This window comes from Hippocampus comes, unplaced genomic scaffold (genome assembly GCF_001891065.2).
Source record: "Hippocampus comes isolate QL1 unplaced genomic scaffold, H_comes_QL1_v1.1 scaffold67, whole genome shotgun sequence".
Taxonomy (NCBI): Eukaryota; Metazoa; Chordata; class Actinopteri; order Syngnathiformes; family Syngnathidae; genus Hippocampus; species Hippocampus comes.
In genome coordinates this window covers 554,722-568,339 of record NW_017805221.1, presented here as the reverse complement: position 1 = coordinate 568,339, position 13,618 = coordinate 554,722, and the positions used below count along the sequence as shown (strand labels likewise).

Here is a 13,618-nt window from a genome sequence, read left to right as displayed (position 1 = left end):
CCTGCCACCCGCGGGAAGCAAAAATGGGAATTTCAGGGCCAATAATCCATTCACATCCATCTGATAACCAGAGGGCGGCACGGCGTTCGATTGGTTAGTCCGTCCGCCTCACAGGGGCAGAGGTGTGGGGTTTGCGTTTCGTCCCTGCGCCCGCGTGGCTTTTCTCCGGGTACTCCGGTTTCCTCCCACATTTCCAAAACATGCATGGCAGGCTGATTGAACACTCTAAATTGTCCCTCGGAGTGATTGTGAGCGTAAATGGTTGCTCGTCAGAAATGGGTGAAGGATCACCAGAGAGCTCACCTGTATTCCAGCGTGACTGCAGAGGTAAAAGTCAAATTCATAAGGATGCGTGATGTCTGTGTCCACGGTTGTACCAGCAGGAATGTTTCCGCTGCGTCCAACCTGACAAACACATTAGCATTTCGTCACTTGTCACTCGGAACATGCAGTTGACACATTTTATCATTTCACGCTTGAAACACTTTGCAGTACTGCAACAAACGATATCATATAAGAATCCATTCTGTTTGTTTAAAAGGAAGAGGAAAAAAAGGTGTCATCTTGCGAGAACTGACTTTTTTTTCTCTAGAAAACAGAATCTGGCACGAAAAAGTATTTTGGGAGAAAAAGTTGCAAAAGTCTATTTTGGTGGGAAATCAAGTCTTTTGCCATGTTCTTTGAGGAAAAAAAGATGACAAAAAAGTCTGAGAATAAAGTTCAAGTCTTTGCAGAAGTCGTAATCTTACAAAAATAGTGGCATTCACTTTTCAAGAAAACAGTCGTACTTTTGTTAGAATATCTTTTGCAGAAAAATGTTTAAATCTTTTAGTATCAATTTTTATAAAACAAAATGGAATCCTGCAAGAATAAAATTGAATTCCTCCAAAAAATTTCGCCAGTGTTTTTTTTTGTGTTATTTTTGAGGGAACGAAAAGTAATGTGATCTTATGAAGATCAACCAAATTTAGTCAAGAAAAAAAAGTCCATCTCAAAAGAAGAGCTTGAAGTCACATTGCCACTGCTTCCAATCCGACAAATGCACGAATGCCATCCATGATATAGTTTTCAGTTGCCCAAGCCCACTTGGCAGCACTCCAAATAAAACTGAGAAAAAAGGTCAACGACAAACATTCAGAGTTGGGTACGCTCTACAAGCAATTTAAAATGGTGGCGTTTTTGCACCACGATGTAGGTGATGCCTGGCTGGTACTCCTTCTCCAGGCTGATGCAGGCCTCGCGGATGGCCAGCAGCTCGTAATACAGCACCTAAACAACAAAAAGGCATACATCACCAAACAAGAACGTACGGTATTCACAAACGGTGAGGGATATCTGGCCGCCGGGCGAAATGTCAGGATGAATTGTAAAATGCACTCCAATCTTTACAGGGGAACTTCATTGGACCATCTCTCATCATCAAACTGTTCAGCGTTTCAGTATTACATGCACAACTTGCTCTTCTCTAACAAGGTGCTATGAACAGCAACATTCATAACAGGTGTTTGTTTGATCAATGACAATTTCCAAGGATGGTCACTTCTCTGCCTTTCGGTGACTCCTCCAGTTTCTCCACGGCAACCTACGTGAGCTGAGTCAGCCCGATGGTCGACTAATTAGCCTCACGGCGCAGAGGTGCAGGGTTCGATTCCGGCTCCGGCCTTCCTGTGTGGAGTTTGCATGTTCTCCCCATGTCTGCGTGGCTTTTCTACGGGCACTGCGGTTTCCTCCCACATTCCCCAAAACACGTACGGTAGGTTAATGGAACCCTCCGGATTGTCCCTTGGTGTGACCGTGAGTGCGAATGGTTGTTCATCTGTGCGTGACCCCGTAATTGGCTAGCAACCAGTTGAGGGCGTACCTCGCCCCACCTACTGCCCGAAGACAGCCGGGATAGGCTCCAGCACTCCCGCGACCCTCATGAGGAGAAGCGGATGAGAAAAAGGATGGATAATTTCATTTGTGCTTGTGGCTAAAAAGCAAAGCCAAAAACATTTTCGATTCATCCTGAAATTTCACCCCAATAAATAAATTTCTAAATGGATCTCCCTCCACCCCGCTCCGCTGCTCTCCACCCCTCTCTCTCTCTTCCTCCCTCTCCCCAACTTTGAACCTGACCTGTCTGAACTGGCCTTCAGACACTCCATCCCTGTAGAAGATGATGCGGGTGGGCTTGTAACGTGTGGACTTGTAGAACTGGATGAGCAGCTCGCGCACCATGGAAGCCAGATCTTGGATCACCTCCTGCCTGGGCCTCTGCACCCGCACGGTGGCACAGTAGCGGCTGGGGTGGGCGTCCATGCTGCCCACTACCTGGTGGGGGAGACAAAGAGCATTGCATCACTCGGGGACATTATAAGTGTGAGCTTGAGAGACTGTCTGTTCTCCGGCAGCAGGGGGTGAGCAAATGAAACTTACTGCTGCAATCGAGGGCTTCTTGCCATCTCCGGCAGGCGGATGTGTCACATCAGCTCCCAAGAAGATGACCGGCTGCTGAAACACTGACGGCCTGCAAAGAGACGCGCGCAAAATGAGCAGCGGCCATTACCCAAGGGCTCCTGCGTTCAAGAGCCAAAGAAGCGAAGGTTTGTTTACCTTTGGTGCGGCACCAGGATGTTGTTGATGCCCCCCAGCTTGACGTTGATCTTGAGGCAGAGGTTGGAGAGGGTCTGAGGGGACGTCTTCACCACGTTCTTCACCTGGACGCACTGCGTGGCCATCCCCAGCAGGGTGTCCCCCACGCGCTTCACCTCGGCTAGATTTGGACATACAGCATCAGCTTACACGCTGAGCACAAACAGTGAGGGCTATTCGCGGTTGGTCCGGCAACTTTTTCAAGGAAGTCCACTTTTCTGACTTCGTGACTCTTCCAGTCTCTCTCCGTTGCAACCAGCTGATGACCCCCTGAGAGACTCTGAGCTCAGCGGTCATTTTTGCTTTGAGAACATCCCGTTGGAAGCCTCGCTAAAGCTTTGATGTCACGATGTCCAAAGCATGATGAAGGGAACGCTCAACACCAATTCTAATTCAACCAGGAAATGTATTTGCTAATTCTCTGGCTGCTCGTCATCTTTTCCAGACAAATACTATTTAAATAAATTCTTTTTGTCGGCACTTCAGGTGGACAACAACTGTGGTATAATACAGCTCGTCAGGTGAATACAACATCATCTTACCATAGACGGGGGTTTTGCCAGGCAGAATGACAATGATGAGCTGTAATCCGGCGTAGGTGTTCTTCAAGTGTCTAAACATGGGCTCGACGCTGTCCGCTCCCTGGGCGTACTTGCAGAAGCACGGCTGGCCCTGGATGGGCATGCCGGCGTCCTTGGAGATCTTGCGGAGCTGGTCCGTGAAGGCCCTAAACAAACATTGTGTTACATGACCAAGTCGCCGACAGCGTCTTTTAAAAGTGAACCGTTTTCACTCTTCCGACTTGAGAATGTCTTCCCGACACTGGCGCTGCGTGGCGAAGCAGGCGATGGCCCACATCTTGATTTCTACGCCAGTGTGGAACTGCTTGCCCCTCATGTCCCACACGCCGTGACTGGGCGTGGCCACTGTGCGGTTCTGAAATGACAGGTGCAGTCTCACCGTGTGTACTTGTGAGTCGTGGACTCAAACAAGCAGACGTTTACCAGCTGGAACAAACACACCTCTCATTCAGCAATGCATCTGGAAAGAATTCAAAGTCCTTCACTTATTCCAAAACATTGTTTACATGGTCATTACGATTTTTGTTTTTTTTTTGTGCATAGAATTTGTTATATATTGGATTATGGCAGACTTCTAAAGAGTGTCAGTCCACCTCTGCATCCAGACTGCGAATGAATGGCACTTGTGCAAAGCCACCACTATTTAATTTAACCATGAAGGACCGACCAAAATGACTCGACTGCATTTTCCCCTCATGGAGGCAGCACTTCATCGCCAATCCTCTGAAGAGGACTAGGCCAACAAGTGTGGCGAATCTCTGTAGAAAGCACATGGAGCTGACACATTACCAAACAAAAACAGACCCAGACATCAATGCAGCAACTTTGCCAAACATTCGCCGATCAGAAGTCGGACTCCAGCCACCACTTGAAAATGGTGGGTCTTCACCCAGCCCAGCAGGGACGTTAAGGATGGAAAAGCTGTGCATTATGTACATTTGCCAAAACCTTTCAATACATTCCCTTGACAAATGCACTCACTCGACCCAATTGAGACAGACAGATGTTAATTCGCATTGTGGCTCAGTCCCAACTTTTTTTTTTGCTTTAAAAATGCCTTCGATGCCCAACATCATCAACGTTCAGAGATTGAGCCACAAGTAGGTAGTACAAACCAAACATAAAACAGAAGCCAGCATGTTAGTTCCCCCACTGCGCAAAGTGGGGGAAGGTACAGCATGACAGACAAAAACAAGGAGAGAATGGGTGTGATTTAAAAGAAGGGTACCATAAAGTGCTCTGTGCTCACCCTGCCGCCGTACTGCAGCATGGGGGCGGGTAGCACTCGCCCCGTCACGTGGGCCATCTCGTCGCGCACTTTGAACTGGAACTCCTGGACAAAGGGGTCGGCGTCATAGTTGGCGCTGCGTACCTTGAATCAAAAGAATGGGGGGGGTTGAAAGGTCAGCTTGAAAGACTTGAGTCGGACCGAACAAAGATTTGTTCTGTGCGGCTCACCAGCCGGCTGATCTCTTCCTGTCTGTCGGGCGCAGAGCGAGCCGTGGCCTTGATCATGGTGGAAGTCTGGTTATCTGTCAGTTTCTTGATACATCGCTGTCCGGCTACAATGTTGCACACCTAACAAAAACAAAGGAGAGCGACACTTTTCCCCCCCGTCCTTTTCGTGGTTGTTTTTAAGGGTGGCTTGGATTGATGGTCTCGCTCACCTCCAGGGGTAAGTAGGTATGCTTTTGCTCCTGGCCAACCTGCAGACAAGGCAGGTGGGGGTACTTGAGCTGCAGGCTGTACTTCTCCCTGAAGTACTGGGCTACCGTGCGCTCCACGGTCTGGCCGTTCTCCAGTTGGAGGGGGAACCTGCAACAAAACAAAAGCCAAAAGGGAATTGTCTTCTTTGAACGGTGATGTGAGAGAGGGAAGGAGACAAATTTAAATTGTTAGCACGAGTTAATTACATACCAACCATGTTTACTGACATGTTTTTACATTTTTGATACTTGGGGATATTTAAGCGCAACCCTAGAATGTTATTATTGCGGCTCTTGAGAAACAAAACAAACGGGGTGGGGAGTGGGGGTGAAGGTAAATTCTTGATTAAAATATACAAACGCATGTCCAGTTGTTCTCACATGCCCCTTTTCCACCCAAAACACTTGGTGCTCATTGGGCGCCAGGGCCAGTGTTGCGCTTCGTTGTTTGCTTAACAAGCTCATACGAAGAACGTGTTTGGTTTTCCACTGGCAAAGAGCCAAACAGGAGCGACATCATTTCATCATCGTAAAGCGTCCAAACGTCACAGCTTACGTCGACATTTAACCAAGAGTGCAAGCGCTATTCTTAATAATAATAATTAGTTGTTAGCAACTGCGAGGCAACTTGGCATAGCATCGAAGACACTTGTATGCAGTCAGGGACATGCAATCAGCAAACGCTGACATCTTTCTTCATGACTGAAGATGATCACGAGGCTGGCTGCCAGTCGGAGATCGCATGCTAGCCGGGCACACCCGCGATCGCTCTTCTGGTGGGACGCAACTGTGCCGGAGTTTGCCGCTCAAACTTCCATGTGTTTAGGGAGTCCTTCCTCCACATCTGCCATTGTCATGATAACCCCGCCCACCACCCACTGACGGAGCTGGTGCCAGAGTCTGGCCCAACATACACTGTAACTGGAGCCAGTTTATGCACCAGAGCGAAAGCTCGAGCCAATTTCGTCGGTGGAAAAAGAAAGAACTGGTGCTAACTTGGGCACTGACCCAGAATTAGCACTAGCACTAGTGCGGTGGGAAAGGGCCAACAGCTGCTAATTTATTGAACACACAAAAATAAGTGACTACGAGTTTGAAAACGTTTGTGTGCAACTGTAGTTGACAAATCATTACAGTTACATTAAAATATTCCTTTGATAGTTTGCTTTGAATGAGGCTTTAAGACAAACAAACGGTTAAGGGCTGCTTCCCTACTGGATGACTAATGGTGACTCTAACATGAGCCAGTCGGCAAGCATCTGGGGTGTCAATGTGCAGCCGGTCTTAACCGGCCCCGCCCCAAATGACCACAGAACCCCGTCGTCTTGTACAGGCCGCCACGATGACTCACGTTTGATGGCTGGCCGGCCGGCGGGTCACGTTGCAGACGCGGTACTTCCTTCGCATGGTTCCGCAGTGTGTCACTTCAACCTTCAAACCTAATGAACACAACAGAAGAAGAAGAAAAAAAAAAACTTTTCCTTTCTTGCAGATATTACTATTACTATGGAGACTTTTTTTTTTTCGTCACTTTAACTTTGACCCCGATCCTCTTTACCTTTGATTTCTTTGGTGAATTTGACCCGGTGCGAGTCAGTGAGAGGGCGGGGCTGCTCGTCTATGTTGTGGATGTCCAGCACTTCGCACATGAACTGGATAACCGGCTGGGCCTTGTAGAAGGCGGTGGCAGACACTGCCAGAGAAAAGACACAATTCTCGTGACGCGAAACAAAGCGGCCGGCATCAAAGCATTTCAAGAGTACAAACTATGTCAAGTGGACACTTTATAAAGTGATGTCTACAAAGCGCGGTGACTCTGGAGTAACTGCTCCTCCTTCAAGTCTGAAATGATGCCAGCGAGTGTAACCTTTTTGTGTGCCCAACTTATTTCTGAAAACGTGCCTGTGAGCGAGCCCTTCTCACCCAGCTAATTTACATTACGCCACTTCCACACCAAGTTTCTTCGGCCATGACTTGGTGGCTAAAGATCTACCATTGCCAAGCATTAGCCGGAGGACACCACCAAAAACGCTCCGTCGAAGTCAAAAGGTAAGCAGAGCTGTGAGTTTTTGGGGGATGCAAAGATTAACGCTTGGTGGGATAAGTAACACAAATATGATTGCTCAGTCAAGTTATCAATCTCGTTTTATCTTGTGTCAGTTTGCCGATGTGCCAAATGATGTGTCATTGACAAGTGTGGTTCATGAAGTGCTGTCGTCACGAGGGAAAATTCTTTTGTCTTCTCACACTATGGGCTTTGCTTCCAAAGGAAGATCCACCATGGGTTTTTTTTTGTCTTTTAATCCTTATTTAAGTAAACAACTGCTTTCTTCCCAAGGGGACGAAAAGGGAGGCAGTGCAGGAAATGGGGGCGCAGAACCTCAGGTTAGAAGGAATGTTGTTTTCTTGTTCAATGTTGCGTATTAATAAAAAGTTGCTAACGCAGGGATGATACTTGATGCCGCTGGTCATCGTGGTGAAAGAAATCGAGGGTACACGAGGGTCGTCCGCTCAAAACGGGCTAATTTCAGCAACACAAAAAAAACTTTGCTACAATTCTTAGTCGTGATAACTTCAATGATAGCATGTTACTGAGCTCAGAAACTGTTTTGACTAGATCAGACAGGGAAGCGAGACAGGCAGCTCAGCTGCTTTGATCTCACGGCCTTCTTTCACCAACTTTTAATGAGTGACTTTGAGACCACTGCGGGCAGGTGACACAATTCCCCCCACCCCCGACAACCGTCACCACACAGACTATGAATCAGTCATGCTAAATGCAAAATTGAAGGGTGTCACTTAACCATAGTTATGTTTATTTGAAATAAGTGGTTGAGTCCGGGAGTGTGTCATTTAATGTGGGCAACAGACCCCCCTCCCCACCACACACACACACACACACACACACACACACACACACACACACACACACACACACACGAGAATACTTACCAACCAAATGAGTTTTGAAACCATTTCACAAACAAAAACTAAAATCCAGTGAGTCACTGGCACAGTTAACATGGCGGGAAAAATGACAAGAGACCAGGAAGGGCTCGCATTGAAGCACTTGGGAGCAACCAAAAAAAAAAAAACACGTGCACGCACACACATTTTTACATTTCCCCAGTGTGGGACAAATAAAGGATATCTTATCTTAACCCCCCCTTCCCCATGCGCTAACCACACAGCAACACCCTGGCCTGTTTCCATAGCAACCAATTAGTCTGCTCCCATCAGACTCAAAGGACCTCGCTTTATTCCAGCCACAAACAAACAGGCACACAAAAATGTCAGTTCACGCACCAAGGTTACGTTTTGTACAACAGTCCGCAACCTGCCACCTACCGTCGATGTTGAGCATCATCTTCCACATGGCGGGCCGCACCGACTGGTGGAAGCCGAACCACACCTCCCGGCCTCCGCCCAGGGGATGATCATAGCCCTCTGGAGCCGAGAAGAAGGAGCGGCCCACCGGCGTATACCTACGGGGGTGGAGGTGAGGCAGGGGGGCGCAAGTTTAAAGTCTTCCATGCCAATCGTGGAATCAGCGCTCATCGACGACTCGTGGCTATGTAGCAATAATCAAATTTCCGCATGGCTTTCATCAATAGGCAGACAGCAGCAGCAAGTCAGGTTGCTTGGAGCTTGCGGGTCCACTAACATGTGCTGCTAAGATGACCTGGTTGTGCTTGTTTCCTTGTACTTTTCAGAGCAGCGTTGAAATATTTCGCATATTTTACGTTCGGCTTTACAGATGCCCCTCCAAGTAACCGTGTATTGCATGTCTACGGCAACACCAGTCATTGTGAAGGCAATTATAACCATCAAGTGGTACAATTTGTTTATTTCCCTCTCAGGGAGGGGGAAGAAATATTTTGGGGTGAAAACGTGCTCCAATGAGCCCCCCCCCCCACAAAAAGGACAACATGGCAAAATGAAAGTTGCCCTGAAGGCTGAACAGTGTTGACAGTAAACAGTGCGAGCAGAGATGAGGGCGTTGGCGAGCTGTTATTGTACGGCATTTGTGGCACTCGGGTGCAAAGGGTACACATATTGCAGTGTGACAATGTGTCAGGATGCCAATGTGATAGCAGGGCCGCTGTAAACAAACCCAAATGAAAGATGGAAAGAGACGGCTTCTGATAACGCTTTATAGAAGCCACGGTGAGATTACTAGTGATGGTGCCCTTGCTGGAGCTCGGGAAAGTGATAACGGGTTATGGGGATGGCCTTGCTGGAGCGACTGAGATCCCACTTGAGCCTGGTGTGATTTCCGTTTGGATGGCGGGGGCTGATATTGATGCAGAGCGGACAGAACCTGTTCATTCACGGAATTTGTTCCAGTTCCAGACCCACCCACTTCAGCTGAAGCTGTTTTAAAGATGTTGTGTGTAGATGTTTTTATAATTCACAGTGTACAGTCGTTTGGCACAAAAAATAAAAATAAAAAAAATGGGTGATATAGCGGGGCGCAAATTATGAACAATGATTTAGCTGAGGTGTGGAGAGGCATTGTGTCAAACTCACTTCATGGACGGCAGGTGTCTGAGCACCACGTCCACAGCGTGCACGGGGTTGGTGCTAATGGGCTTGTCGAGCTCCAGTGGCTCAGGCATGCTGCGACCCGTCAGCACTTCGTGCAGCATGTGCCAGCTCACCAGAGACACAAACTTGATGGAGACCTTGAAGGGACGATCTTTGCCCCCCTCGCCCGGCAGAGTGACGTCCAGGTCCACCTGAAAAGTAGGCAAATGATGTTAAAATAGTCACGATGGGGCGGGTTTGTTTTTTGACAGGGAGGAGGACAAAATTACAAGTAGGAGGATGAGGAGAACAAAGACAAGGAGTGTAGAGAAGACACATCACAAAGAGAAAAAAAAAGTGAAGGAATGCAGACGAGGATGAAAATAAGAAAAATGTGAGAAAACCAAGGAAAAGAAGATGGAGATGGTCAGATGAGAGTGGATAAAGAACATGAGGGCGACAGACAGAAGAAAAATGAGGAAGAACAGTAAGAACGAGGCAAGACCAATCAGAAGAAGAATGTAGGAATGAAAATGTCAAGAGAAAGAGGACAGGGTGAAGTCGAAGAAAACGGTCATCTGACCCCCGTGGGCGCCACGGGCAGCGGGTTGGCCGTGTACAGGCTCCTCTTGCCATCGTAGACCGGCCTGCGATCCCCAAAGATGGTCACCTTGAAGTGCTGCACCATGGAGTCAACCACCTCCCTGTGACAAACCACCGACGGCAGCACACGTTCACGCTGTACCGTCGTCATGTGGAAGAAACGCAAAGAGTGGCCAGCAACAGGGAAGTGTGGGGACATGCTTACCTGTTGACTCGCCGCGGGCACTTGTCAGGCTTGATGTCCACCTCGTAAAGGTAGACGTCCATCTTGGGGATCTCCACCTGGAAGCAGTTGGCCAGCAGCTTGATGGGCTTGCCCATGGTGCCGTAGCCGGGCCGCCGAGGCATGGCGAACAGGGACTGGGCCCCAACGGCTCCTGCGGGAACGCCACAACATGGGGGAAGAGCGGGCTGGAGTAGTACTTTGAGAGATTCTGGTATGCGCTACTACTTCTGGTAACACATCTGATTGCGCGCAATGACAAAAATTCCAAGGGTCAACGTTGACGTAGGTGCTACGACGGAGGGGAAAACACTGAAGAATCAACTATGAGTGACATTTTCAAATGCAACGAAAGCCCCCCTCATAGCAGCCGATTCTCCACGCTTTAAAAATTCTCGGTATTTATCACACTGAGATGTCTTACATGAGTCACTTCTGACTCCCCTTTGCCCCCGCCCCCACATTGAAAAAAAAAAAAAAAAAAAAAAAAGAAAGTCTTTAAGAAGTCACTTTGTGCTCCCCCTTGCCCCCCCCCCCCCAATAAAAAAAAAAAAAAAAAAAAAAACACATCTTAAACGTGCCGCACACATGCCAGAGCTATTTTTGTGTCTGCTGAGTCTTGCCTGCCATGTCAAGCTTGGCAAAACATTTGAAGTCACCAGACTATTTAAATATGACACTTGTATCCCCCCCCATGCCCCTCACGCTCCTGCAAAAATGGAGAGTTGAGCAGGTCAAGTCAGAACGGGTAAATCAAAAGTAATTCATCGCTGATTTGACTCACATGTGGATTTGGGGGCAGGCGGGATTGAGGCCCCTGCACAGGGGAGAGAAAGTACCAAAACCACAAGTCTTGACTGAGGCTGTGTGTTTGTTTACAGTCAGTGACCAGCTTCTCTGAAGGAAGTCTGGAATTCCTGACACACGCAAAAAAAAAAAAGCCTTGAAAAGTTTTGTTCTGATAATTCCCCAAAGACCCGAGTGTGAGGCACAAAAGACAAGAGAACAGATATTTATTCTTGGCAAGGGAGCCTGCGTCTTAAGCGGACCGTAATTCAATTTGGGCCCGGATACGAGCTGGGTTAGCGCTGAGTTTGCAACAGAGAGGCGGGATTATGCAGGCAAAGGTGTGGACATTTGACGCCCCCCCAAATGCCATGATTTCAAAACGATGCTTTGTAGCCGACGATAATGTTGAGTGAACATAAGTAATCACATTATTAAAAAAAAAAAAAAAACACAATAGTTTGATGCTATTTCCACTCAGATTGAAGAAATTTTTTCGCTCGGTATGCTTGCCACTTGGACATCCAGATTGTCCACATTTTTCACAACTTGGCCAAACAGGGAAACTCATCCACACGGGAATTTGCCGCGATTGCAATAATCAACAGGAAGAAGAAGAAAAATGTTGTAATTTGTTGTCCTGTTGGTGATTTGGGTCTCATCCACGTGATTGCCTCTGGCCGCATTCTTTGGCTTCCTGCAAGAGCTCGTGTCTCGTAAGGGGACTAAAGGATGCCTAATTTGAGTACACATTGTATTCCCCAGTTCTTGCTACTGTGTGGTGGCGGGCAAGGGGACGTTACGTGCAAATGGAGAGAAACCTGAATATGATGGGAAATGTGTGTTTGGCATGATATATAAAAATGGCAGCAGAGTAAAGTAGTGGTTAGCACTCGTGCCTTCCCGTTCAGAGGTTTGAATTTCAGCCCGTTCTGGTCCTCCCTCCATGCTTAGATTTTTAGGTTTTCCTTGAGGTACCCTTTCAAATATTTTTGTGAAAATCTTCTCTCGACCATCAGATCATGATTGATTTTGCATTATAAACACTATTGTCGCCATCTTCGCTTTTTACAGTACAGTATATGACTTGAGTGTCTGTGACTTTAAGAGGCGGAGCCTGGTCTGGTGAGTGACGTGGGTGTCAGCGCATGAGAATGTAGATTTGGCTGGCTGTGAGCTGGCGAGCCAGTCTGCGCGTTGGGTGACATCGGGATCTTGTCAACTCTTTCCTCCTGATTCGCGGCTGCTGTCCCAACTCATTTCTGATGCGCGTATCTTCAGTAATGTGAACATCGGTGGAAGAATGATTCCTGCAAGCTACCAAGCCGAGATTTTGCTTCGACCGTAATTGTAATCGAATGATTCGTGTTGCTCGATTAATTACGTTGGGCCACTCCTTGATTGATGAATCAATGAACCAGTGTCAGAGCAGAATAAATCCCACTGATGAACAGAACACAGTTGTGATCCAAAATGGTTGTGGAGACGGTGAGACGTGAGAGCGACATCCATCACCCCCAAGTACACAAACGTCCGCACCACTCGCGAGCGCACACAATACAGCTGTTGTGTTTGTAATCCACAGAGGCTTGAGCTATGTGGGAACAGAGCACAATGGCGTCAGTCACACACGCAACCGCATATTGAGCGACGGCGTCTGGCTCCTCCCCCTCCGCGTGCCCTTCCCGGGCCTCTCCGGAGTGTAGCTTGTGGCATCCGCGGGAGTCGCCGGCAAGGCCAACGCCGCCACGGCCAATGCCGCCACATCCTGCACGGTCAGTCGCTGCAACGTGATAAAAATATCAGAGCGCGAGGAGGAGGAGATTGGGCGAAGCCTCCGTGGTCCAGCCTGAAGGGATCAACGGAGCCGAGCCAGGGAGGGTCAGCTTTTTGACGCCAACTTGAGCCGCTTTAAGCCAATTTACACACAGGCTAGTAAGTCAAACATCTTGTCGCTGTCAAATAAAAACCTCCCAAGTCCACTCTGAAAACTCCAGACTACATGAACGGTAACTGCCCTCCCTAATCAAGAACAATCTTGGTGTGAGATCTCCAATGACGACGTTGAGCTTGTCAGCTCCATCGTATAACAGAACTTGGACAAGCCGTGTATCAAAACGGATGTGACTGTTTTTTTTTTTCTTTTTCTGCCAGTATGTGGCAGCCGGTGGTAATCTGGTCTGCCGCTCGGACAAACGCGGCCGTGTCGTCTTTCAAAGCTGCTTGGTGGCGACAGTCATTTGCATGTTCTCACACAACTCTGCTTGTCTGCTTTTATCGGCTATCATTGAGTGTGTGTGTGTGTGTGTGTGTGTGTGTGTGTGTGTGTGTGTGTGTCATAGTGACGCGAGAAGGTCAAATTTCAACGGGGGTGGGTTGCGGGGGCGTTTGGCGCCAACGGCACAGTCGCAATAGGAAGGCAAGAGTGGAAAGCTCAAGGCCGACTAGAAGCTAACTTGTGTGATTCTCTCTCTCTCTCACACGCACACTGTACTGACCAGGGGTCCCTTCGTGGCGGACATTTTGGGTCGGTGTCATTACCTCACTTGCAGTTGTTG

The 13,618-nt window shown here is 48.2% G+C and overlaps 1 protein-coding gene across 1 annotated transcript in view; it reads right to left on the bottom strand.

Annotated features, from left to right (window-relative positions):
* Positions 1 to 1,134: 1,134 nt before the first annotated feature.
* LOC109515274 (protein argonaute-3-like) overlaps positions 1,135 to 13,618 on the bottom strand; it is a 16,405-nt gene continuing 3,921 nt past the window's right edge. The window contains exons 2-16 of the mRNA XM_019868937.1: positions 10,257 to 10,428; positions 10,032 to 10,152; positions 9,452 to 9,660; positions 8,270 to 8,406; positions 6,480 to 6,614; positions 6,273 to 6,360; positions 4,883 to 5,030; positions 4,674 to 4,793; positions 4,444 to 4,587; positions 3,437 to 3,570; positions 3,177 to 3,361; positions 2,596 to 2,755; positions 2,419 to 2,509; positions 2,119 to 2,313; positions 1,135 to 1,269 (exon numbers count right to left, since the gene is read on the bottom strand). Of these exons, the coding sequence (XP_019724496.1) occupies positions 1,135 to 1,269; positions 2,119 to 2,313; positions 2,419 to 2,509; positions 2,596 to 2,755; positions 3,177 to 3,361; positions 3,437 to 3,570; positions 4,444 to 4,587; positions 4,674 to 4,793; positions 4,883 to 5,030; positions 6,273 to 6,360; positions 6,480 to 6,614; positions 8,270 to 8,406; positions 9,452 to 9,660; positions 10,032 to 10,152; positions 10,257 to 10,428 (2,174 nt within the window). The remainder of the gene's footprint in view (positions 1,270 to 2,118; positions 2,314 to 2,418; positions 2,510 to 2,595; positions 2,756 to 3,176; positions 3,362 to 3,436; positions 3,571 to 4,443; positions 4,588 to 4,673; positions 4,794 to 4,882; positions 5,031 to 6,272; positions 6,361 to 6,479; positions 6,615 to 8,269; positions 8,407 to 9,451; positions 9,661 to 10,031; positions 10,153 to 10,256; positions 10,429 to 13,618) is intronic.